Raw genomic sequence first — 27795 nt, forward strand, 5'->3', positions numbered from 1 at the left:
GTTCAGTTAACACACATGATGGATTAGGTGTGTGTGCATGTGTTGTTGTGTCGATGTGTGTCACTTGGCTCTGTATCACATTTAGGGATTTGTGCAGGACAGTGTAGGAGGATTATTTACTGAAAGACACTGAAGATGTTAAAGTCAGTGTCACGCACACACAAGGCACATCCTGGTTCTGAATAACTATGAATGTTATATCATATAAAAGTGTTAAAGTGGGATTTGACAGGTGGGGGAACCCTGAGATTTTGGAGGTTGGCTGATACGAGCAGCAGCCCAGCTGTTCATACACATTTCACTGCTCTGTTTTAATCACACATAGAACTCCTCTACATTCTAGTGTAAAACTCTTGAAAGGTGTTGCAGTGGTTAGCATAGCTGCCTTCCAAACAGTTGACCTGGGTTTGGTTCCTCGCCACTGCAAATTTCACATATCTTTTGCCGTTTCATTTTAAACTATAGTTTTAAAACAAAAACAATCTCTGTCCAGACGAGTGTCTTAACTCCATATCAGAAATGATCTCTTTCCACATTAAGTCCAGGCTGATAAGAGCCAATCAGGAGCCACCATGGGTGTACATCATCATTTCCAAAGGTCTCTGTGTCCGTCCAGACTACAACACAACCCTGGAGTTTTAGACTAAAACGGGTCCAACAGCATTTCTGAAAGCCTGTTTTAGGGGCTGAAGACTCTGGAGGAGAGTGGACAGAGGAGGAAACTGAGAAGAAGAGATGAGTTAAAAACTAAACTGTAGAGGAGGAGATGAGTTTTAGATGAGTAGCCCAAACTGCTTAGGTCTGTGAGAACTGGATGTAGAACGTCAGTTATCCTGTGGGGACCATGAACATCCGTATAAAGTGATGCTCCATCAACAGTTGTTGAGATATTTCAGGCTCTTCTTGGATGTAAAGACGACTCCATGATGAGATTTCAAAAGTAAAAGAAATTGTTTTCCAACTTGTATTTTTTGTGTTGACAGAGATAATGAGTGGTCACAAACATCCTTTCAGTTTGAACACATTTTCTGCAGGACAGTGCTCATTGTGTTCTGATCAAAGTGTAGTTACTCAAAGTGGAGCTGAGACATTAACTTTAAAGTAAAATATACCATGTAGTCAACTGCTAATTACTCAGAAAACAAGATGAAAGTGGGAAATAAGCTGCTGTTAGACAATGGCATCAAATATAGTAAAAGTGAGGAAACGAATGATTGAAGTATTATAGGCCTCATATGTCAGAGGAATCAATAATTGATTGATCCAATTTAAAGTTAGTAGATGATCTATATTCAGTTTGAATCATGACATTTACTGGAGAGGTGAAGGAAAAGACAGAGACACAGCTGTTGAAAGATGAAGTAACCTTTAATAAGTCAGTCAGGCACAGAGCCACCTTAAAAGTTCACCACATCTCAGCTTTTTAAAAAGACAGTATATAAGATGTGAAATTATTCTAATACATAGAATCATGAATGGAGACGAGTATACAACACATTACCCAGAGAAATGACACTGACATATTATTGAGTAATGAGTATAACATACTGAGCTTAAATACTTTGTATGATGCTGGAAAACACAGGAAGGAAAGAGGATGAAAGAAGAGAGTGAATGAAGAGTGTGGAGAAAAGGAAGAAAGATGTGAAGAAGGATATATGTGACAGAGAGAAAAAGACGTGTTTCCTGACGCCGTCACACAGGAAACACTGGGATCAGTCTGAGGTGTTTTACTGCAGCAGGCCTGAGGTGAGTTTGCTCTGTTGTTCCAGGAGACGTGACCGTGAACTCAAGGTCCTGATGAACTGATCCTCTCCTTCGCCTCTGTCCCCTTTATCTGCTGAATCTTAACCAGAGAATTCTGATATTGAACAGTTTTCTCTGCACCAGTAGTATTAGTGCTTTGTTTTTATTTTTTGCTATTATGTGTGCACACAGAAACGTCCATGGTTATTATGGCTGAGGTTAATACAAGCTTTGGTTAATGCTAGTGAAAAAACAACAACAACAAAATAAAAAACAGAAGAACTTATGATGGGACAGATGGTCAGGTGTGAGTCAGTCTGACTCACTGAGACTCTCCTCTGTTTCAGATTTTCTTGTTTAGTGCAGCTTTAATAAAAAACACTGAGGACTATGATGAAACCTTCTGGTCTAACAACTGTATGATTCTCTGTGAATCCATCACTGCAGCGTTCTGCCACCTGAGTCTGACTGAAGCAAACACTGTTGCGCTGGTATACTGTCACATGTGAGATAATGAAAAGTCTGAAGTCTGAGTTCATCTGGGCATGAAGCTTAACATTGTAAAGCGTTGTTGTACCGTATGTAATACATATACGTATCTATGTATTCTGGCTACACTGGGACTTTTTTCCAACTACAAAAACCAGCTGCTGAGCTTCTGGGCACACCAACATTTAGAAGGGTGTTTAACCAGGAAGTGATGAATGTAGAGACCACAGAAAAAGAAAAGTCTGCACACAGGATTGTAGTCCTGGAAAAAGCAGTGTTTGGATCCACAAGACTGACAAATATGAATTGATTTTGAATCAGTAGAGACAGAATCGTGATTCTAATGTGAGTCGATTTTTTTTGCACACCTCTCATATATATATATATATATATATATATATATATATATATATATATATATATATATATATATATATATCTGTGAGTGTGGAGTGGGGTTTAAGCATGTGTTAGCAGTATCATTTGTCTCAGGCCTCCCAGAGTAAAAGTTTGCCTGATCATGATGAGGTGTTAACCAGAGCTGTGTTAACTGGAAAAAAAAACTGAACATGAAGAACCTGATGCTGCAAATCATGTAAGGAAATTAAACAAAAATTAAAGGATAAAAAAAATGAATGACCAAGAATGTTCAGTGTTAGTCTTGGACTTTGTTAGCTTGTTGTGAAAGTCACACTCAGTAGAGAAGGTGAAGGTGTAAGCTAGGCTAACAGTTTAGCCCTGCTGCTGCTCTTTATGCTAAACTAGTGTAAACACAACATAGGTGGACACACACAGATGACCTGACCCTGTGAGGTTTTGGCAACAACAGTAAATCACTAAATGTTGAACTGTTCCTTTAAGAGTTAGGCTTGTTTCTGATCCTGGATCAGTACCTTCAATTTAACTTTAGCTCCGCCCTCCACTGTCCTGACATCGCCATCAGATAATTAACTAAAACTACAACAAACTGAACTTATTTCAATGTAGATTATTACATTCTGTGACTAGGTAAAGTAAATAATAACAGTATATTACAATGGAAAGAAAGATTATCAGAATGATCTATTGGCTTTCACTGAACCATAGAACAACACGTCAAGAAGCTAAAAATAATCAAACTCAAGAGAAGGAAATAAGTTAACGTATCTCGGGATGTAGATTTACAGTATTTACATTCTTTAACTAACATGATGTTTGTCAGTGACCAGTGCCTCCACCGTCGTTCTCTCAACTCAGACTTCCTGTTGCCATGAAGCTGATGTCAGAGTGAAACCATGTGAAGCACAATAGACAACAACACATCTTTAACACGGATCATCCCAACCAACCGTCTTCTCATGGTGATCTTTTTTTTTTCTACGCAGTGGCAAAATATTCCAATGGCTTTGGAGCATGGCAGAAGTCCACTCTTTGATTTAAAGTAAAAATAAATTAAAAATATATAGAATATATATTTAAAAAAAAAAAAGAAAATGTAACTTCACCTTGGATAGGTTCTACGTTCTCGGCGAGCTGCAAAGAGTACAAAAGTTTTTTTATCTCTTAATTTTTACTCTTTCCCTGTGGGAAAGAGTAAAAATATCTTTTTAATTATTTTACTTGTTTTTTTTGAGTATTTTTGTGCAGTATATAGTGTGTGTTGCAAGTAGGTTTGTCATTAAAATGAGGAGAGTTTACAGCTAGCGTATATTTTTAAGCAGGTAAACAAAATGTAAAAGTGCTCTTATTTTGAAAGTTCCCAGTGTTTACAAAGAAGTAGGAGGCACTTAGGTCCATCTCTGTGGCGACAGACAGTCACTCATGCTCCCAGGCTCTGGATTGGAAGATCTGGTCCAGTTCTTGGAGAAGTGAACGGATAGGCGGGTCAACATGGGACCGGGACTGGAAGGTGGATCCACAGAGGCACCGCAGATGAAAACATAAAAGAGTGTTGACATTGATGAGCGGCTGCTGCACATGGCCTTTCTCTTTGACAGCGTGGAACAGTGGAAACAAAGGTTCTACACATGATCATGTGACCGGTCCCATGACGTTAAACCAGAACCATCAGGTCCTCCTCTCACTGATTTTATCAATGATGCAGTTGTTTGTCAGCATTTCAGCCTCGTTCCTTGACGATTGTGGTCACAGTGACATGACTGCTGCTAGATTCAGGAGTCGTCGTGGGCAACAAAGGTCCCACTATCAAAGGACGCAACAGTTCAGTTCCTCTCGTCTTGGTTTTACTCATCATAACCATGACAGGTTATGATCCATCAGTCACAGGTAACTTTGTCACACCTGAAAATGAATCTCAACCCCTTTAATTAACAGATGTGTGTAGTTCTTCAAAGCTGAGACTCATCAGCTATGTCCCAGTTCAGGGTCTCGTCCTTCAGAGGCTGCGTTTGAAGACCGACTGTGTCACAGCAGAGAGACCAGACAGTCCCAGGTCAAAGGCTCCTTCAGATGTGTCCTTTCCTTGACCATGAAGGCTCCAACAGGTGGATCATTCGTGGTCCAACTTATCCCAAGATTCATTGCACTCTGGAAATCAAACAGCACAGACAGAGAGTCTGAGGATCACACTGTTAAATGTCAGTGTTGTGTTTCAGCTCAATTCAACAGTAACGGTACAACTGTTAAACCCAAGGACCTGAAGACCTCAAGTGACTGTGAAGAAAAGTTACATGTTGGTGACACAAAAATGACCGCAGACCAGGCCATCTCATTTGGGTTTGGCCTTCACAGTCTATGACAAAGGGCCACACCTTTGTAGACCAGGTCCTCTGAAGGATGTGGCCCCTGAATTGGGACACAGCTACTATGATCACTTTATGAAGACATTCTAGCATAAATACTCTCAGGTTGTACGTGACGCTTCAGTCTGGCAGTCCACATTAATGTTGACCAGGTAAACAGACCAGCCTGGGGAAGAAGTCATGGAGCACAGAGCGGTTTCTTCAGGTTTCCTGGTGCAGGTCCACAGCAGACGTCTAGGATGGTTTACTCTGTGACTGCCATGTGCTGCCACCTCAGCACAGGTAAAAATACAGGCCAGGTAAGGCAGAGAAAGTAAGATGGCTCTAATTTTGTGAAACCCAACTTACTGAGGGAAACACATAAAATAATGTCTTGGTGAGATCAATGGAGTCTAAGACGAGCTGAGCCAAACTCTACCAGACCTGCTCAGGCTTCATCAAACTAGAATAGAACTAATCTCAGAAGGTGAAATGAGGATGCAGGTTGGAAAATGAGAGTACCTAAACCAAACCATACCAGACCAGTACCATCAGGTTCCAGTCCAGTCCAGTCTAATTCTATCCATACTTACAGTCATGTCTTTTTAGTCATGTTTCATTGATTCGTAAAGGAGCACGTCTTGACCACACAAGCCCAGACCCAAACACGTAGGTGAGATTACTTTGATTATAGTGTAATGTAATGTAACTGAAGCCAGCTCAACACGCAGTACACCACTTCAGTCAGGTCATTCAAGTCCTCGTATGTCAGGTAAAGTTCATTCCTAATCCTGATTCACATCACAGTCTATGATGAGAGTCCAGGCAAGACTTTGGCTCCAAGGCTCCATTTCCCTCTGATCCAGTGAACTAATTTCAGTTCCAGTCATGATGCAGTCCTAAAATAGGTCCCCTTTCCTTCCACCTCTATCCCAGTATGTCCAGGTAGACCGGCGTGGCTTTCATCAGCGTGAACAGCATCTTCTGAATGTCCTTAATGTTGAGGCGCTGCTGTGGTTCCCTCTGCCAGCAGCCCAGCATCATGTCGTAGACCTCCTTGGGACAGAGTCTGGGGCGCTCCAGGACCCTGCCCTGAGTAATGCACTCTATCACCTGGGAAGACAGAGAGACACACGGTTAACACAACGTCACGGTTACAGTGCAGCACTCAGGCAGAAGAAGAGGTCACAGCAGAGTGTGGTGTGAAAAACAACTGCTCAGTACATCACTCAAACAAAGGATCCATTCCACAGCAACCATTTTCAGGTCTACTTTCCGTTTACTGTCCATGCCTGTCCGGATTACTCGCTTCTATTGGCCGCACAGGTGTTCATCACAGCGTGCAGTGGTCAATGTAATGAGTTTCAGAGTACAGTGGTGCTATTACCATGTTCTGTCTGAAAGCCACATGACAGAGAAGCTGTCAGTCATTCTCAAAATTCAAATGATAAAAATTTATTATTCACAGTATGGAGCGGAAACTAAAACAGGCCATTAATAACTCATTTCTACAGGTATTTTTATCCACACAGGCACCGACACCCTTCGGTGGCTCTTTTTTTTGTTTGTGTTTGGCACAGTTTAACCACAGTTGACAAAGCAGTTATACAGCAACTACTACAAAGTTAAACCACACATTTGGTCCTTCATTTGTTACAGATAGTTGTTAACCAATACCAACCAGCATCATGAGATTACTCAGGACACGTCTTATCACAGGTTAATGAAAATCTGATTTCTGCAGAACATTTGTCAAAGAACCGTCTTCCTCTGATTACAGACTGTCCCTGAATCAGAATCCTGTGTCCTAGAAACAGCCTCAATTCTCCCACACTCTGCATCAGTTTGTTACCTTTAACCTTTTGGCCATGTCACCACCGGCAGCAAGGTTCTACGATTCATGTGAGAGGATCCAGTCCTGGTCATCAACACCTCAGCCTGTTAATTCTGTCCTTGAGATCAGTATCAGTGAGAGGAAGCTCATCAGACTGGTGAAAAGGCCTGTACCAGGTGGACTCGTCCACACCAGCTCTGTGCAGTGATTTCAAAAAGTGACGCTTCTCTAAGGAAACGGTCTTTAACAGCAGCAGAATGAGAGTGTTAATGTTGATTGGTGTTATATATAGTTTAGTGTTTGATCTGCTCCTGCTTTCATCTGCAGTACTTCATCACTCAGTACAACACAGTCTTCTCATCGTTTCCGTGGTAACCAAAGTGCTGCCTCCCCGGCCTCAGGGTCGGAGGGAGGTCCTGGATCCAGACTACATCTGAACAGTAACATCTGAACAAGTGAACAGCTGTAACAGCTTTTCTCTTTCTCTCCCTCTTCTCTCCCACTTTTCCCACTTATTTCTCCAACGTTGTCTCTCCCTTATGTGTGTGTCACTCTCACTGACTCTAGTGGAAATGACTGGCTAACCAGTGCCATGTGACCGGTGGCGTAAAGGCTAGAAAAGCTGTCCCGGTTGCAGTAGAAATGCTCCGTCAAAATCTAATAACTCAATAATTTATAGGTTATAGGTCAGGGACTGGACAGGATGGGGTCTGGGTCTGGAACCGGACTGTGGTCCACCTATACTGCTGACTCTTCTTCATGCCTTTAAATGAAGCGGTAAGGTACCTCATTGTTGGCGAGCTGGAACCAGGGCTGTTTGCCGTAGGTGAATATCTCCCACAGAATCACCCCGAAGCTCCACACATCGCTCTCTGTGGTGAACTTCCTGTACATGATGCTCTCTGGGGGCATCCAGCGGATAGGCAGCATGGTGTGACCTCCCACCTGAACACAAACACACACACAATCCCAGGTTTAGGATTCAGGATTCAAAATGTAAACACTATTAGACTCTTTCCATGATGCTTAAAGAAACCGTGTGAGGTTTTCAACATGCAGAGGAGCAACTGTTACATGTGATGCTGTCTCTATCTGGATCTGGATCTGGGTCTGGGTCTGGGTCTGGGTCTGGGTCTGGGTCTTCCTCTGACAGACAGACCTGTGATATATATTCTCGATCATCTGCTGCTGCTGATTATAGCTCATGAAGTACAGACCACAGTGTTCATCATCTGTGCTGTGACTCATTCAGGCCACGTTCAGAGTCAGACTGACAGTGGACTCAGACCACATAGATGTGGTTTAAAAACTGTGACACTACACATGTGTACAGATGCATCTGGGTTTGATGCTGGAAACTTGATTGATAAATGGGATATGGGTTGTTAACGACTGGTCATGGTAAATCTGTCTGAAGTGTGATGATGATCACTGAGGTATCTCTACAGGTATCATCACTACATGTGATGAATTTATGATGGTTGGACATGATGACGGCTGCTGTCGCCTCACTGGTGAATTTGTGCAGCTGCAGGTGTGAGTGTGCTTTCAGGGGTGGGGAGGACACCTGATGTTTTTTTCCAGCCCTGCTTGTCTTCCTCTCAAGCTGCAGTTACACACCGGTGGAACTGTCTGTAGCCTGAGAGGCAAAACCCGGGGCAGAGAAAGCCTAATGACCCTCGTCTCTGCTCTTACTGTGAGCCCACAGTAAAAACTAAAGAGACCAGGATTTTTTTAAATCAGCGTTTCTCTGATGAATTATGGAAGCAGGATTAAGTCTCAGTGGAAACGACTAGAGGAGCAGGAACACGTTTTAACGTGACGACAGGTGATTAAGGATGTGTCTAGATCCACCTGTGGTGACTGCTTTTGGAAGTGCACCCAGACATGAATCAGATTCTCAGAGAACTAGTCCTGTAACTTGTTCCTCTAACCTAGTGCATTATTAAACATATTGATGTTTACATCACAAACTGACCCAAAGCAGTGACATCAATGAACTCTCTATTTCACACGACACACAGTTGAGCGTATGAGCAGCTTCTTCTTGCACACCTTGCACATAGCTTTGCTTTTGTCCAGCTTTTCACTGTCTGCACAGTTTTTAAATTTAAAATGCAGCCACACTGTCTTCAGACCTGAGCCTTCAGTGGAGCCACGTCTGCCGTGGTTTTGTGTCTCATGTGCACATGTGTAGTGCTATTTGTTTAAGTGCTACAGGCTAGGCTATATAAACGTAGCTAAGCTAACAGGCTATGCTAAGCTAGCTCTGTCCCAGTGTAACAGTGTTACTCTGTCATGTTTGTGTGTGAATCAACACAGATACAGAAACATCACAAGAGTGAAGGATGAATGAAAGGACGTTTTCTGTCTTTTCGCCTTTACTAATGAACCATTTCATCACTGAGCAGCTCAGAGGCTACCACACACTGTTAAGGTGGAATGTTTTCTTGACTCAATGGATGACTGATGTTTGGAAGTCAATCAATACACCTTAAATATCAATATGAGAACTGTGACCATTTCACCTCAGTCAAACAACAGAGAATATAACAGGGGACGTATACACAATTAAAATCTGAACACAGAGAAATCATTTGAAAAGTATTGTCCTCTGACTAGGAGCCAAATCACACAGGCACACACACACACACACACACACTTGTACTTCTATCTTTGTGAGGACACTCATTGACATAATGCATTCCCTAGCCCCTTACCCTAACCTTAACCATCACAACTGAGTGCCTAACCCTAACCCTGACCCTAACCTTAACCTAAACCTAATTCTAACCATAACTCTAAAACCAAGTCTTAACCCTCAACATGTGATTTGAAGGTGTCTCAAAAAGTCCTCACTTTCCCAAAATGTCCTCACTCTGTTAGTAAAATACTTTTTTTGGTCCTTACTATGTAGCAAGTACAAGTACACACACACACACCTGTCGACATCTCATCATGACTATTATTAATAATATAAATCCCACAGGTCTTCTCTGTTACAGGATGGTGAATCATTATTCCTCTGCTCCTGTCTGCTCCCTGACGGCTGTGAAATCAGAAGGCAGCTTGACTAATTCAGTCAAATATACGTCTCCTAATCGACACACATAATGAATGACCTCTGGTGTGTCGCTGACAAATTGTCCTTCCAGCCTCTTCCTCTGCCATCATCACTCTACCTCTGTTCTTCCTCCTGTCCTACTTTCCTTCAGCTATAACTCCGTCATGAATTAGTCATTTATTTAGTCAATATTCAATAAGCACTGATAACTTTAATCTAAGGGTTTATGAGAAATTATTACTGTTGGTGACCCATCCCAGTCTTTCCTCTGTCCAACATAAAGTGTCATCAGTACTGAGTGTGAGAAAACCAAGAAATAGCTGCTGTAAAGATGAAGAGAAAGGTGCCCTGATAATAGCCACTTCATTCTGCAGTTCCTCTAATGGCCACTAGAGTCTGGCTCCAGCAGTGAGTCAGTGCCCATAGACTCCCATGTTCAAATGTCCAACTTTACAGCAGAAACAAACATGTTTTATATAACTTACCTGTTTACATTTTATTAAAGACTAAAGGTATAGAGAATTGAGGGTAAGGCCTCTTTGAGTGACAGGTGGGTGGAACATATGCTTGTCACAAACCGGCACCTCTTAGACCATGTTTGGATTAGCTGGGAGTTAGGGGCGGACTCAGGCGCTGCCAAGATGGTGACAGTGGAGCAGCTCACTCTGAGCTTCAGAAACCTGTGACCCCATGTCACAGAGGCTCCGCTCATCTTTATTTACAGTGTGTGGTTCAAAAACAGAAATACTGTACATGTGTGAACAGCTGCTCATTCATTTAACATTAGTGAGACTTCACTGAGCTGGCTGACTGTCATGGCTGGTTTTTTTTTTGTGTACTCTTTAGAGGTACCATACTCATTTTCCCACCCTGTCTTCCAGCAGACCTCTTCATCATTTACACCAGGTACGTCCCTACACCACACAGAGGGTGAAAACATCTGAAAACATTAACACATGCTTTTCTTCACTGAGGGTCTGGGACAGGTATATCAGCAGCAAGGAGTGAAAATGATTGAAGCTTTGCTCATTTCTTGAGGTTTGTTCAGTATCACTACACCAGTGGCTCCCAATCTGTATCAATTTACAACAAAATCTCAAAAATGTTGGTGGCTAACATCTGACTGCATAACAACACGGAGTCCAAATCAGAGCACTTTTTATTACAGTTGTGTCTGAGCTGACACTGACAATAAATACACAACAGATCTAATCAGAACAACATGATGCTGCATCATGGTGGGGGGTCAGTGGGGGTTGGTGCACACGAGCAAAATACACCTGGAATAAATAAATAATAATAAATGTAAACTGTCTGTGAACGTGAACCAGTGAACAAGTGAGTGCTGATCGGTGTTAAAATGAAAGGGCGTCAGCGAGGCCTTTGTGCAGCCCTGAGGAGACCCCCTAGCAGCCGTTAAACACAAAACAGTCCACAGAAGCACCTCACGATGATGGGACTCAGTGGAGTCACTGACGTTTACTGCCAAACACAAATTATTTCCCACCATGCCAATTACAGCGCTGAGAGAGTCTCCTGAAAAGCCTCTGAGCTGCTGTTCAGCCTTCATCTATGAAGACAAACCTCTTCTACAAACAGCCGCTCTTCTTCATTTTCTCCATGTGAGACCTTCATGGCTCAAAGCTCCAGGGTCCAGGACTCATTAAAACATTACAAGTCCTGAAAAACCAGCCGCAGGTTAAATCACTGAGAGAAGATGTACACAGTCATAATGTGACGGTCAGTGAAGGCAGCACTCTCCTGTCCTGCTACTGTAACTGTCAGTGATACGTCCTCTGTCTGTCCACTGCTGTCCTAGACTGGGTGTGGAGTGGGCCACAACCTCCAGTGGTGAGTGAGGATGATAAATACCCAAACCCAACCAAAGCGGTAAGTACTGGTTAATGAAGTAAACATTACTTTGCTCATGAACATAAACAGACAACCATCCACATCAATGAAATAAAACAAGAATCTTCAAATTCAGTCATTTGATTTCTGTAGACTAATCCCTGTTCAACGTGCACTGGGTCTGATCCACCCATAAACTTAAAGTTGAACTTTTCATTTAATAAAATAACACAATTTTGTTGTAATTTTTTTAATTATTTCCCTTAACCAATGTACTCCTCAAACAATATCAGCCAAAAGCTCTGTTAATATGCTTGATCTTCGACTGCACTCTTTTGTTACACAAATAGCATTGAGACAAATACGACTGGGCTATTGGTTTGGAAAAGGCACCGACTGGATGGTGCTTATTTATGCAGTGAACAGACTCCTCTTCTTCTACCTGAACAGCTTCATCAAGAACAAGCTCGTCATAAAATCAGTGTGGATCAGTCTGGGAACATTAGCTAAATACATTCCCTGGAAATCTGCCTGTTTGATTTACCTCATTAGATCATACTCAGATTTGTCCAAGCTGCCATTTAGTTCTGAGGGAGACATCAGAGGACACAAAGCCCAATCAGCCCCAGAGTTACTGAGTTACTGTAAATTCATTCTTCATTTTAGGGAAATAAATGGAGAAAATGTGTGTAATGAATGAAAAAAAATTGTGTTCTCACCCTGTAATAATCTGTGCTGTAGATGTCTCTGGACATGCCGAAGTCTCCTATTTTCACCAGAAGCCCATTCCCCACCAGGCAGTTCCTGGTCGCCAGGTCACGGTGCACAAAGTGTTGAGACGCCAGATAGATCATCCCAGCTGCGATCTGACTGGCTATGTGAAGCATCTGGGACAGACCCAGCTCCCCATTGGTCTGCAGGGGCTGTCCATCCACCAGGATCATGGCGTCTGGCCCGTGGGCTCTGAGGAGGAAGTCACAGTCAGTTAGTCCCTCAGGAAGTATCTCCGATCGAAGACAGTACTCGTGAGACAAGCCATCGGTCAGTGTAATGTAGCGTGACGTTTCTGATTCACAGTAAAGAGACATACTGATGGTTTTTAGCCCATTAAGTCTTAACTGTGTTTAATTCACATGACTGCTGACATGTTCAAGAACCCACAACCAGGTTAATGAGTCATTTTATCACTTCACTCATTGTTTTCAGGTCATTTTACTACAATGTGAAAATCAGCTTTTAAACCCTTGAAAGTTGTTAGGATCAGTCATCCATTGAAGTAAAGGTTTCCTAGGATGGTGGTTCTCATACTTTATCACATCAAGAACCTAAACTGACACAGATTAGACCACAGACTCTCATCTGATGACATTTCTGCTTTTCCATGTTTTATTACAGGAAGTGAATCCCAGGACCAACTGGTTTGGTCCAACATTGTGTCATTGTGTTACTTATAGATGGAATTAAAGTGAAAATAAACTATTCCCCTTTTTGCTGGGGACCCCCATGAAGTTGCCACCTGTGAAGAAATAAAGGACCCCCCAGCCTGACCCGTGGACTCGAACCCAGGCTGCTGCAGTTAAGACTAAGCCTTTATGGTATGCGCTCTACCAGGTGAGCCACCAGGACGCTGTAACGCTATTTTTACATGTAAAAGGCAACCACTCATGCTGACGTCATGTCATTATTTTCAATGATCCCATATTATACGGGACAGGTGGCAACCCTGGACCCCCAGGAACCCCCTCAAGGAACTCTGGCGGTCCCAAGACCACACTTTGAGAACGGCTGGCCTTGAGAGAGTGTGTCAATATGTTGTCTTATGTTAACATTAAAATGCTATTTTGTATATAGACAATTAATTAATTAATTAATTAATTTGCAGTAGCTAGCTAGCTCAGTAGCAACAGAGCTAATGCTAGATAGTGATGCTACGATATGCTGCTACACTCAGATACAGACTGAAGGATATAAATCTTAATGACAGACATCAGTAGTGGAAGAAGTACTGAGATCCTTTACTTAAGTAAAAGTGCTAGTGCAGTAAAGTAATAATACTCCATTACAAGTAAAGTCCTGCATGAAAAATCCTCCGTTCCGAACGTACTGAAGTATCTCAGCTGAAAGTTTTAAAGCTCCATGTTTTAACTTCTCCAGTGCTTTATGTGAAGTGTTGATCTCCATCAGAAGATATATTTGTGGTTTTAAGAACCAAAAACCATCTCAGTGTAGTTTTACGTCTCCTCTCTTAGACCTCTCTCTGGAGCTGTAGTAAAAACAGGTCAGTCAGCAAATCAGAACAGAGGATCTGAGCCTCTCTTCGGATTGGCTGACTGCTTTCTGAGTGATCCAATAAAAAGATTTCAGGTAAATGCTCAGAGAAACCAATACTCCAGGTGGGTGGGGCTTGGGGCATGGCTGAGGGCGGTGACTGCTCTGTTGTGACATCACAAAGTTCCAGAAGTCCTGACGGCTGGTTTTAAGGCTCAGTTTCTGAATACAGGCTGTGTGCATTTCTCTGTGGACTGAGGCTTTGATACTTTCACAGTATTTATATAGAATCTAGACCTGCTTTATAATCACAAACACATGGACATCTACCTTTAGACTGGATGGATCTTTAATGTATTAAAGTAAAAGTCCTGGTTTGCTTCCTCTGGTAGTTATTTTAATACTTTCCCATGGAAATGTGGTCTCAGACTTGTGGATTCTGCTGTCTCTGTTTAGTAGATTCAGAGTTGAAACATAAAATCCCCAGTACGGCCGATTACGTCTGTGAAGTAATGCAGTGAAGTGGAAGCTTGGCGTGTGTGTGTATGTGTGTGTGTGTGTGTGTACTTGTACTTGCTACATAGTAAGGACCAAAAAAAGTATTTCACTAACAGAGTGAGGACATTTTAGGAAAGTGAGGACATTTTGGCCGGTCCTCACTTTTTGAGACACCTTCAAATCACATGTTGAGGGTTAAGACTTGGTTTTAGAGTTATGGTTAGAATTAGGTTTAGGTTAAGGTTAGGGTTAGGGTTAGGGTTAGGCACTCAGTTGTGATGGTTAAGGTTAGGGTAAGGGGCTAGGGAATGCATTATGTCAATAATATCAGTCACACTTCTGGCTGAGTCACAGCTGTGGCAGTGAAGACAGGAGGAAGGGCAGAGGAAGAGGAGCAGAGTGAGGTGAGCTGTTATGACCTGTGTAGTTAAATACAAAGTGAAGCCAGTTAACCCTGTGTGTGCATGTGTGTGTTTGTGTGTGTGTGTGTGTGTGTGTAGGGCAATGGGTGCTGTCTAAATTAGCTGTGTGTCCTGGATGAATTGATGCCAGCACTTTAATGGAAATACAATTACTGAGCTGAAATTAGCATCCAAGGCACAGAGAGAGTCACTGCAACACTCTCCCATACAACCACATACACACACACACACATACACACACATACACACACACAGTCATATATCAGCACGGGCAGACTTCACTTCCTGGCGGCGGACTAAGTACCAATGTTCTATTCTGCAGGGCAAAGCATCCTGGGAGCAAATAACATCTAATCACAGCAGACATAACGCAGCTCATTAGCTTACCAACCGCAATTTATGATTTAGGTATTCAGCTTGTGCTGTGGTCCAGACTGAGCAGGTAGAGGGAGCTGGGTGAGCGAGGTGAGGTGGAACAGCTTCTCTGCTCTGGAGCTTCAGTTATTTGGACCCTGAGAGTTCACTGGTGGGAAACTTCATCTAAAGTCATGTTTTAATAACTACTGACTGATGTTTCAATGTTACAGCATCTCAGTATCCATACACAGCTGCTCACTCACCAACATAAACTGTTTGGTTAGACTTAAAGAAGCATTCAGCCAGATGTTAAAAATGTTTCAGCAGAGAATCCAAATGAATGGATGAACCAGATGTTGTCTAATAGATTCCTCAGGGGAATCACAGTATGTACAGTGTGTAAGGTCAAGTCATTTGCAGTCAGTGTAGAGTTGGATTGTGGGTGGATAGAGTGCAGGACTTTGACACTAGAGACCAAAATACAAAACACCTTCAACTTTCTACTTAAACTTTAGCTGAGGGAGCTACTTAAGGGTGTTTCACAGAATTTCTTAAAAGGCAAAGGTTTCACTGACTTTAAGTGATTCTTTAAGTATAGGACTAAGATAAGGAGAAAACCTTAAATACTTAAGTGGACATTAAAAGGAAAACTTAAGGATGAAACTTAGCCATTTTTATTTGAATGAAACCTTAACTCAGACTTCAAATCTTAATTTAAGGTGTTTGTCTACATTCAGGTTTACTGCAGAATGACTCTGATTCAGTTCAGGCAGAGATCTGAGGTTTGGCTCACCTAAGTACAAATTGTTTGGTTACTGTCACCACTTTTCATCTTCCCCTAACCTTGACCCGGATGTTTGAGTTGTTAAACATAATCTAATCAGGAAGACTTTAGTGTAATTACTGTAAGAGGAAAGTTTCCAGTGCTGCAAACCTTCAAAAATGAATCATTACAAGTTCAGTCATGAGGACAGGAACAAAGAAACTCAGAGTTGTACCAAGATATTAATTCTTTGCCATGTCTGTGTGTATTGGCCGGGTCAGCCACAGTCTGACACTGAAGCTCATACCTAACATGTGACCTGGTCAGTATCTGGGTGAGCAGCTTCATTAAGATTTAATGCACTGCCAAGTTTGGATCCTTCATGCACTGTTTAGAATGCATCAGTTAAGTCCAGACGTAGATCTCCTGAACACAGGTGACATTTTTATCTTGAGGGTGGAGCCACATGGAGGCTCACTGTCCAATGAGCCTCTTAGATTCTGATATTTGTTTTGTGTCATAGGAAAGTGTGGAAAAGGTCAGAACACAGGTCCTGATGGTGAGGAGACAGGTTTGACCCAGTGGAGCCACCAGTTCTCTGAACACAGACTGGTTTACACCACAGTAACAGCTGAGGCAGGTCTGACCTGCGCTGCAGCACTGGTAGAATCTTTACTCCAGGCTGACTGTACTTTACTGTACTTTACTTAACTTATAACAGCAGCTCAATAAAACATTGTCATAAACAGCCTGGCACAGTCAGTGGGGGTTCCACCTTAAGAGGAGGGGTAGGGCTGTAAAGGAGGAAGGAGCAGCACCAGTCAGGGGGGGTTCCACCTTAAGAGGAGGGGTGGGGCTGCAAAGGAGGAAGGAGCAGCACCAGTCAGTAGGGACTTCACCTTAAGAGGAGGGGTGGGGGCTGTAAAGGAGGAAGGAGTGATGGAGCTGAGTGATGGAGTGACACCATTGTTCGACTTGGTGTTTGATATGTAAAATTGGTCACAATGGTATTTCAGTGTGAAGCTACATTCAACTGCTGTTTGCCCTGTTAAAGACACTTCATTACCTACACCTAAGCTATTTTTTTTAGTTTAGCAGTTAGCAATGACGTCTCTCTCTCTCTTCATGTATTTGCTGTAATGGAGGTGAGGCTCAGTGTATTCATTGTGGCTACACTTCCAGGGCAGGGTGCCTGATTATAATGTTACATTTATTAAATTAAAGTGGTGTAAATGTACATTATGTTTAACTGGCTGCACATATATGACAGGCACCAAGAATGTATCTCTCTGTGGTCTCTGCTGAATTATTTTTATCCCTAGTGGGGACAAAATTTATCCTCCCTCCCAGAGTGATAATGGCAGAACCAGCTCAGACCGTGTCAGTGAGGGTTACATGTTCCAGAACAATATAAGAATATAAAAAGCATCATTCAAAAGCAGGAAATGCTGGCAGCAGTAAAGAGACGGCTCCCTGGGCTTCAACAGCCCTGTGGCTCTCTCATACTGACAGGCAGAATAAACGCTCAGCTAAAGCTACTTCCCTACATCTGCTAATGAATTGCAGAAAAGTGTTTCATTATCAGCATTAGCTGTTGTGAGCATGTTTCAGGTCTCTGCTGATATTGTACTGAGAGGAAATGAAACCAGGGAGGAAGAGAGGCACCATTTTGCATGAACTGGGAAACGTTTGTCAGTTCAAAGTTCAGTGGCTTCACTGGTCTGATTGTGTAAATTACTAAATAATACAACTTGATTTGTGGGGAAGGAAGTATTAGATTGCTTTGGATAGTTGCACCTTCATCACTCTTCCATCATCCACTCTCCTCCTCCTCCAGCACCTGTTGTGTGTCTGCTGGACTCACCTGAGGAACTTGTTGAGATCTCCGTGCTTCATGTACTCAAAGACCATGATGAGGGGGTCGCCGTCCACACACACGCCGTAGAACTTGACAATGTGCTCGTGCTGCAGGTTGGTCAGCAGCTCGGCCTCACGCTGGAAATCCTTCCTGGCTGCAAGAGTGGGGTCCTTCAGAGTCTGGAGAGAGAGAGAGAGAGATCACATGACCACATTGTACACAGACTAATGATTATACTATGGTAGCCATGGTGACAGTCATCCTTCCTGTATCTGTCCTGCAGCGGTAAGCCTGCAGCATTCATGGACAGTCAGTTTCTGTGTTTGCACTCAGGCCATGAGAATGACTTGTCATCATTGTCCACAGACATGTGATCATCATCATCATGCTGTTGTTAAGCCAGTTGCTGTTGACCAGTAAACACTGGAACCAGTGGCTCTGATCGTGCAGTCACGTGCTCTGAGCAGCTTCAGGACAGACTGGACGCTGCAGTGACCCGGTATCAGTGGGAGAAGCTCTGGCTGGATTGGGGGTAGTTGGTTAGCATGCTAACTTCAGTAGAAGAACAGAAGTGATAGAAATAGAAGCAAAACAAAAGTTAACATTGGCACCACTGAAGAGTTTGATACTGAACTCATAATATTTCTCCAACAACCATTAATGCTACACCGGCTATGTAGCACTAGTAAAAACTAGCTCCTTTAATGGCAGTATGCAGAAGATGATAGCGCAGCTGTGTTAAACTGATAATGCAGGATGGAGATCAGCACCAGCAGAAGGAAATCAGCAGGAAAACAGAATGTGTGTATTTGCATACACACACAGTAAACACAAGCATCTTTACTCTTGCCTTTTAGCCTGTTTCCCTTCATTTTGTTTTCTGCTTCTCCTTAACACCACAGTAACTTCTGCTTTCTTTCAAACACACAAAGGTCACCAGGGGTCAGAGCAGACCGAGACAAACACAGCAGCCATTCATGACACAGAGAGGATGAACAACCTGACAGTGAACAGCCTCTACACATTCTTCTTCAGTGAAAGGCAATAATGGGCTGAAATGCTCTGATTAGAGGTCCTGCTGCCATGGTTACCTGGTTACATTTTATCTGTCTCACCTTTCTCTTCTTCTGGTGTTTGCTGAGTCTGCTGTCCTGTATGACGGACATTCACTGTGGTAACGATAAAACCAAACTTTGATACTATCTAGTTCAATTTTAATGAACTTGAGCCCATTGTATTAATATGTAGTGGATGTGTAAAGAAAAGAGAAAGATGTGATCAGTGTGTAAATGGAGAGTCACATGCTAAACCTTAGTACTTAAACATACACCGCTACACCTGTGGTTAAAACTAACAAACTACAAACCTAAACCCCCCCACTCCATTAATGACTTCCGTCTGGCCAACGATCTGAATGAGTTCTACTGCCGCTTTGAAAGACAGTGGGACAAGCCTGACACTAACCTCCACATCAGAGCCACATCAGTACCCCCCTCCTCCCCTACCAAAGGAACGTCTCTCTCTATCCTGGAGAGAGATGTTAACAGGCTTTTTAAGAAGCAGAACCCCCGCAAAGCAGCCGGTCCTGACTCTGTCTCTCCATCATCCCTGAAGCACTGTGCTGATCAGCTGTCTCCAGTGTTCATGGACATCTTCAACACCTCACTGGAGACCTGCCACGTGCCAGCCTGCTTAAAATCCTCCACCATCATCCCTGTCCCCAAAAAACCAAGGCCCACAGGTCTAAATGACTACAGACCCATTGCCCTGACCTCTGTGGTCATGAAATCATTTGAGCGCCTTGTCCTGTCCCATCTCGAATCCATCACTGACCCACTCCTGGACCCCCAGCAGTTCGCCTACAGAGCCAACAGGTCTGTAGACGACGCCGTCAACATGGCTCTCCACTTCATCCTCCAGCACCTGGACTCCTCAGGGACCTATGCCAGGATCCTGTTTGTGGACTTCAGCTCTGCCTTCAACACCATCATCCCGGCTCTGCTGCAGGACAAGCTCTCCCAGCTGAGCGTGCCTGACTCCACCTGCAGGTGGATCACCGACTTCCTGTCTGACAGGAGGCAGCACGTGAAGCTAGGAAAGCACGCGTCTGACTCCCAGACCATCAGCACTGGATCCCCACAAGGCTGCGTTCTTTCTCCTCTGCTCTTCTCCCTGTACACCAACACCTGCACCTCCAGCCATCAGTCTGTCAAGCTCCTGAAGTTTGCAGACGACACCACTCTCATTGGACTCATCTCTGATGGCGATGAGTCTGCCTACAGGTGGGAGACTGAGCGTCTGGTGACCTGGTGCAGGCAGAACAACCTAGAGCTAAACGCTCTGAAGACAGTGGAAATGATAGTGGACTTCAGGAAGAGCCCAGCCCCACCCACCCCCATCTCCCTGTGTGACTCCCCCGTGGCCACCGTGGAGCATTTTCGCTTCTTGGGAACCACCATCACACAGGATCTCAAATGGGAGCTAAACATCAGCTCCCTCATCAAAAAAGCTCAGCAGAGGATGTATTTCCTGAGGCAATTGAAGAAGTTCAACCTGCCAAGGACTATGATGGTGAACTTCTACACCTCCATCATTGAGTCCATCCTCACCTCCTCCATCACCATCTGGTACGCTGCTGCCACGGAGAGGGACAATAACAGACTGCAGCGTATCATCCACTCTGCTGAGAGGGTGATTGGCTGCAATCTTCCGTCCCTCCAGGACCTGTACGCCTCAAGGACTCTGAGGCGTGCAGGGAAGATTGTAGCTGACTCCTCCCACCCTGGACACAAACTCTTTGTGACACTCCCCTCTGGCAGGAGGCTGCGGTCCTTCAGGACCAAAACCTCTCGCCACAAAAATAGCTTCTTCCCATCTGCTATTAGCCTCATCAACAAGGCAAGAGAGCCCCACTGTTGCTGATCAATTGCACCAATCACCAGAAAAAATTCCTTGTATGTGAAAACATACTTGGCAATAAAACTGATTCTGATTCTGATTCTGATTCTGATTCTGAAAATATATCGTCAGAACAAAACCAACAAAGTAATTTCATGGAATTTTGTCCCTCCTCTAAGTTTTCTTTTTGGGATGAATATATGTTGAGATTTTCCCATCATGCTTTCGGTGAGATAAACAAAGTGAATGTTACCATTTCTAAACCATATTTCTTTATATTTTAATGACTCAGTAACATTTAGGTCATACTGTTTTAGTTCCAGTTTGTAACCACGGATACGGACATCAATCAATGATTTTGAAGACTAAACAAAGATTCTGGGGCCGGAGCTAAAGTTTCAAAGACCTAATTGTGTCTCTTACATCAGGCTCCCACTCTGTGCTACACATATCTTCTCACTATCTTTGGGCCAACATTTAATTATCCTGTTCATGCTTTCATGATCACAGAAAAGTTTAAAATTAGTTTCTATTTATGTCCTGTTCGGCCTTCCACAGATGGAGCAATAGGTGCTGCTTCCAAACGTGGAGAGGCTGCATCACAGCTCTGGTTGCTGTAATTTTCCTGATTATCAGTGAGTAGATAGTGAGAGACTGATGATGACACTGATGCACCATATACATCACCTCACTGCAACACCTCCTCTTTTTATCACAACAATCAATCAGTAATAGTCCTCTATGTTTACATCCAATAATAACCACTGATGTTCAGTCTGACAATTCAATACACAGCATATTTTAAAGACAAGATGAAACTGGGAATGTAAAATGTCTGGTTACTGCGTGTATATGTGTACTTGTACTTGCTACATAGTAAGGACCAAAAAAAGTATTTTACTAACAGAGTGAGGACATTTTGGGAAAGTGAGGACATTTTGGCTGGTCCTCACTTCTTCAAATCACATGTTGAGGGTTAAGACTTGGTTTTAGAGTTATGGTTAGAATTAGGTTTAGGTTAAGGTTAGGGTCAGGGTTAGGGTTAGGCACTCAGTTGTGATGGTTAAGGTTAGGGTAAGGGGCTAGGGAATGCATTATGTCAATGAGTGTCCTCACAAAGATGGAAGTACAAGTATGTGTGTGTGTGTGTGTGTGTGTGTGTGTGTGTCTCCCTCTGGTGCACAATCCATTTTCTTACTGTCTTTCCATCCCTCACAACTGAAAATAAAAATCAATGCATTTAAAGTATGTGTGAGCACGGACATGTATATTCCTCTCTGCAGTGATTTAGTGCAGCATGGACCTGTGTGCACATGGATCCATTAAAAGATAGGCTGTAGGTTTTCAGTGTTCAGATGTGTTTCAGTGTTAAAACACTGGTCAGGACCTCATGTGAAAGCTGCAGAGAATCCACTGTCCTCTCTCTGAGCATGAATATGTTTGTTAATCTTATGTGGTGTTTGTCTGGAGCTCATATGAAGCTTCAGCAGTATGACTTCATCTTCTATGTGAAGGAATAGTTTTCCTTCTGGTCATCTTTTCTTAGTTTGTAGGCCAACGTTTACCCTCCATGAAGGACAGGTCATAACTGACAGTGTCCAGATGGAGCCACTACTATCCTCTGTAGCTATGGAAACCAAGGTCATAGATATGGGTGGAGGGACATGGATAAATGGGTAACTGACCCACATTAAAACGAAATTGACACAATGAATGTTCACACATGTTCAGACATGTTCACACCTCTTCAGACCTGATCACCTTACAGATTCACACCTGGTATTAGACCACTGGTGATTAGACCTCACCCCCTGCTTTATATGCACATACAACAAATATGTGTTGTTGTTTTTAGCCAGACAGACAGGTCTGTTGTCAATGTGAGATATATATATATATATATATATATATATATATATATATATATATATAGAGAGAGAGAGAGAGAGAGAGAGAGAGAGACAGAGAGAGATGAAATTGAAAGTGTGATTCACTCTCTTCACGGTGTGCTCACCACATTAATGTTTTTGTGTAAACCAGTAATAACACTGTGATATTAATTATGACATCACACTCAGCTCTAGTCACATGTAGGCTTTCAGTGTTCCTCGGAGCCTTCAAACTACCAACAGCAGTGAGCACACAGTCATTGTTCTGTTGTGTTGTCAACATCACTGGATAACAATCAGTTACAGCACAAACCAGATGTGATCTGGGCCCACTAGTGATGCTATGGAAATGTTAACGAAGTGGTTAATGATCACATGACATCAGTTCACAATCAGTGTGTAACTGTGGAGCCTCACAACAACACAGCAGCTGCGTGTGTGTGTCAGTCTATTTGAGTTCAAACAGCTGAAACAAACCTGTCCCATCAGCACACACACATACACACACACACACACACACACACACACACACACGCCTCTTACCTTAACAGCGACCAGCATCTTGTCCTTGGTGGGACTCAGGTTGTAACACTCAGCGAGGAAGACCTTGCCGAAGGCTCCCTCTCCCAGCTCCCTCTTCAGAATAATGTCCCGTCGTTTAATGTGCTGAACGTCTGTGACAGAGACACAGGGACAAGTTATCACCATGACAACCACTTTTTAAAAAGCCCCACACAGACACTCAGAGATCGCCCCATCAACCATTTCTCCTCATTAGAAATAATCTAAATCCGAGAATCAGGAAACGATTATTGTCTGGGGTGAGCCTTCATCATCATCATCATTGTTGGGATCTCAAGCCATGGGTTCTGAGAAGAACAATGGAGAGGCCTACATGTCCCTCCCAAAGCCTGAGTCTCAAGCCATGCATCCTGAAGGGAACAAAGGAGAGGACTACATTTCCCTCCAAGCAGAAGCCAAAACCACCCCCACAATTCACACCTATGTGTGAATCAGAGTTTGAAGGGAAACTCAGCACCGGCATTGGCCGAGGCCAGGCATTCCCAGCAGGGATCCCCGGTGACGTCACTCAGGTGATAAAAGCGGCGCTGCGACCCTCCTCCTCCTCCTGCGCTTCATTCCCGTGCACCAGGTTCAGTAGAGAGCTCCTCCAGCTCTCTCTGCGACTCGGCTGCTGAAAGGGAGCAATCTGCAACATCTGACCTTTTTCCACAACTTGTTCAAGCCCAGGTCACAGTCTCCAACTCGCAGGCCGAGCGCACAGACTGCTGTTGTTTGTTTCCTTTTTCGGATCCGATGTAGATCGCTGTGCAATCAGCTGATTTCATGTTCTGTGAGGACGAGCACCGACTTTGTTAAAGACAAACACAGTTCACCGTCCCTCATCTGTGATCTTCCTGCTGCCGCCGAGGAACTCATCACAGTCATCACGGGACACGACCCGCCGAGCTCCCGGCCGAGGACCGAGCTGTGGAGACCCAGAGACTTTCTGTCCTGACTCCGGAGGACCGCAGCCGCTCACAGTAAGAGGCTGATGTCTGGGCAGAGACACAGTTAGTGTAGCGTGTTGTATTGTTGCTATTGACTGATAAGTGCTGCAGATCCTGTTGTTTAGCTCGGTCACTGTGATCAGCTTAATAAGCCAAATATCACTAGTTAAAGGACCAATATCCGACCAGACGAGCTCGGTTCTCTGGCTCCGTTATTGTGTAGTGATGTTGTGGTGATTATTAACTGTGGTGACGATCTCTTGTGGACTCTTTCCTCTCTTCACCTCTATTCTCCCTCTTTTCTCCCAATCACGCACCTCTTCTACATCTCCCTCACATTCAGGCTGCCCTGGAGGGTGATCGCGTCATACCAAGTAGCAACCCACCGTGACTTCACCCGTTGGTTTGAGAACCGCCGTTTTGAAGCCTCGAGTTTGCAATTTGGCCGCCGCCACTTTGATTTTTTGAAACCAGAAGAAACCATATTTGGAGAAGAGGGTGGAGCTGAGGAGGAGCGAGGGGTGGAGCTGACCTAAGAGCCGAGGTCACTGTGCCCGCCGGTTCCCGCCCAACGACAGCGGCTACCTGACGGACCGTGAGAGGCTGCTCCGTGTGAATCCGAAATCAGTCAATTTCCATAAGTCAAGGTAAACTTTAGTACTAAGTGATAACTTAATGTTAATAGCTGACTACATGCATGACCACATGTGGAAAATATTACACATAGGAATGTAATGTACACACACATAATGAAATGCTATTGTAACTGAAGTTACCGTGTGCAAGCTTACACACAGAGTAAGCTAACTGTATGTGAGCTAACTGTAGCTAACTGTATGTAAGCTAACTGTATGTGAGCTAACTGTAGCTAACTGTATGTAAGCTAACTGTATGTGAGCTAACTGTACAGTAGCAGCAGTAACATCTTGTGGTAAAACCATAGATTGTAAATGGTGAAACACTTTACTGTTGTGTTCTAAAACTGGTTCTGTGAATCAAAGGTTATTGCCTGACTTCATGAGTGTTAACGATGACAGCGGGTTGTCGGTGTCGTTAAGTTACAAAACGATGACGTAATTACAGTTATTCTCGCAGTGCAATTGATCGTCACGTGACTGTGCGCTGATATGAAGTGTCGTTCACTGTTTTTAGTTTTTCGTTAATTTCATCGTTAAAAACGGGCGTCAAAACATCTGTTGGAATTATTCTTTCTCTCTTTCAGAATAAGTAACATCACTGTCTGCTTGGATTGATTATTGCAGCTGCACCCACTCAGTGCCACTGAGTGAGTATTAGTTTCTATTATATTATTTATTGTAAAACAGTACAGCAGTTTTTACAACTAGCTGGAGGGAGTACTGTGTTTTCAGATAACTGTGCGGAGTTCATCTGATAAGAGTGCTTCTTATTTTACCTTTTTCCTGCTAGAATATCATACATATCTCACTATTACAGTGTTTCTTTCCATCTGGCCAAGGTCTGGATCACTGGGGACAACTACATCCATCGTGGAGCCCAGAGAGCTACAGAGACCACGGGGAACAACCTTGGTGATGATGGTGTCTCCGTCCACTGGTTTGGCTGAGGAGGTCTGAAGTGGAAGCTGTCTAACACCTCTACTACTTGTTACTAAAGATGAGGGATTGAACAATTTATTATGCAAACTTGTGACAGTTCACCTTTACCTTGAGCCACAAAACTATTTTATTTTTATAAAAGTTACTGAATTTAGTAAAAACGTTTTACATACCTTTCCAGTATTGGCGATGGTTAATGATTTTGCTGAAATTGATGATTTTTAAAAGGTGCAATAAAAGTGTTTATGAATCTCTTGGTCTAAGTTTGTTGATGGTTTTATGGTATAAATTTTGACAATCCTAGATCATTGACAATGAAGGATCAAAAGCCAGATATTTTTGTGCTTTCCATGTGTTTTATGTACTTTATGTACTATGAATTATCAACTTCAATGACACTGAACACTCATTCACCAAACTGTACTGTTAAAGTCATCACAAGGTGTATGGTAAATCTGGAAAACCCAGGCAATACTTCTGTAGTTCATAGAAAATGCTCTCAGTACACTTTAATCACAGTAGGTTTATTTAAGATTCCATAAACAAACCTACAATCACAAATTAGAAAAGCACATTAAACACATTTCAATGACAGTAACAGCAGATATGAGTTAAACTAAAATACATAAGCTGTACTTCACTATACAAAAGAAGAACCATAAAAGGACATAAACTATCAATTTCTTTACTGCTTACTTAACTTGACTTTTAAAATCTCACTGTCAAATCTGCAGTACACACCAAAGATTTTGGAAGGCTAATATTTCTGAAGTGGTTACAGCAGCACACATCTGTTACAGGAGTCACATTCTGCTCCTGGTTGCACTTCTGGTTTGACAGTGCCAACTGTTGTCCAGTGAAGATCCTTTAAATGTCAAATTGGGAAATACTTTCTTTTGTGAAAGTGGTGACTAGAGTAACACTAAGGACAAAGAATATTAAACTTCTACAGAACTGGTCTGTCTTTCCATCAGAGGCACCTGAACTGGAAGTGGTTTTCTAGCATCATCATCACCATCCATTTGAGAACTAAGGATGTTGTGCATGCAGCCTCCTTTCTCCACAGCCAGATGAATGGAAACGAATACTGTGCTCCATACATGAGGTCCTCCTTCTGTTGGCAGTGGTCCTTCAGTTTTCAGCGTGGATACCCTTCAAATCACAGTAAAAGACTTTAGTTCAGACATGATGGATCAGTTAATCACATACATAAACCAGCTGTCAGGATAGCTGCATGAATGTCTACTTCAGTTGAAGTTCAGTATTAGATGAATGAACTGCTACATGTTATGTCCTAATGTTATTTTCTACATTGTGTATTATACGTAACTTCTAACCGTATTGTGATGATGGGGGTGAATGAACAGAGCTTCTACATAGAGAATCTAACGTGTGTCTTTTGTGCACAACACATCAACACACCACAGTTAACACTTGACTTCAGGGCGACATAATCTCTAGGGTCCTTCAAATTATGAGTATATTTGATTGTCCAGTAATAAGAATATCTAGGTCAAATAAAAAGGACAGATCCAGTAAATGCTATTGTTACTATCTGCCGCTTGTGAACTGAGGACCTGATCAGAAATGTAGTGCTGTCTTCTGTTGTTCCAGTCAGCATCACTTAGTCTACATGTTCACCACATTTAAATTACGTTAAGGTGAAGTTAACCTGAACTTTCACAACATCCAAACTGACATTTTAAGAACTTGCATGAATGGAGCTCAATATGAGCACAACACACTAACGCAGTTCACTTCGACTGGACCTTGTGTTCCAGAAACACAATAATAACGTCGGTACCTTAACATACGTTATATGCACATTTTAGTTGGGCTTTTAACATTATATTCAAACATGTATTAACACCTCTAGAGTAAACACAGGTCACCATCCCGGCGGAGCCCGGTCCTGTTAGCATAGAAAACACTTGGTAATCAGCTAGCGCTAGCTAGCCAGCTGGGTTAGCAAGGTGCATTTGTAATTTATCTACACTACGATATCAATTGGAAATTGGAATGCTAATTTTGGCTAGCGAAAACAAGCTTA

At 42.9% G+C, this 27795-nt stretch overlaps 1 protein-coding gene and 1 long non-coding RNA gene across 6 annotated transcripts in view; one reads left to right on the forward strand and one right to left on the reverse strand.

The window, feature by feature from the left end:
* Window positions 1–1345: 1345 nt before the first annotated feature.
* Window positions 1346–27795, reverse strand: part of LOC139627978 (NT-3 growth factor receptor-like) — a 130578-nt gene continuing 104128 nt past the window's right edge. For 4 of the 5 annotated variants that reach the window (XM_071489219.1, XM_071489239.1, XM_071489248.1 and 1 more), the window contains 6 exons: window positions 23201–23331; window positions 17877–18049; window positions 16788–16868; window positions 12424–12667; window positions 7576–7734; window positions 1346–6068 (listed from right to left, as the gene is read on the reverse strand). In XM_071489219.1, the coding sequence (XP_071345320.1) occupies window positions 5883–6068; window positions 7576–7734; window positions 12424–12667; window positions 16788–16868; window positions 17877–18049; window positions 23201–23331 (974 nt within the window). In that variant the 3' untranslated portion in view covers window positions 1346–5882. The remainder of the gene's footprint in view (window positions 6069–7575; window positions 7735–12423; window positions 12668–16787; window positions 16869–17876; window positions 18050–23200; window positions 23332–27795) is intronic. The other variant, XM_071489229.1, reaches the window with a different exon arrangement.
* Window positions 23342–26555, forward strand: LOC139627997 (uncharacterized). The gene is made up of 3 exons (XR_011692656.1): window positions 23342–24815; window positions 25391–25453; window positions 25646–26555. It is a non-coding gene; the product is annotated as an uncharacterized lncRNA (long non-coding RNA).

This window comes from Trachinotus anak, unplaced genomic scaffold (assembly GCF_046630095.1).
Source record: "Trachinotus anak isolate AG129_WGS33_773 ecotype Australia unplaced genomic scaffold, CSIRO_AGI_Tana_v1 ptg000002l, whole genome shotgun sequence".
In the NCBI taxonomy this organism is placed as follows: domain Eukaryota; kingdom Metazoa; phylum Chordata; class Actinopteri; order Carangiformes; family Carangidae; genus Trachinotus; species Trachinotus anak.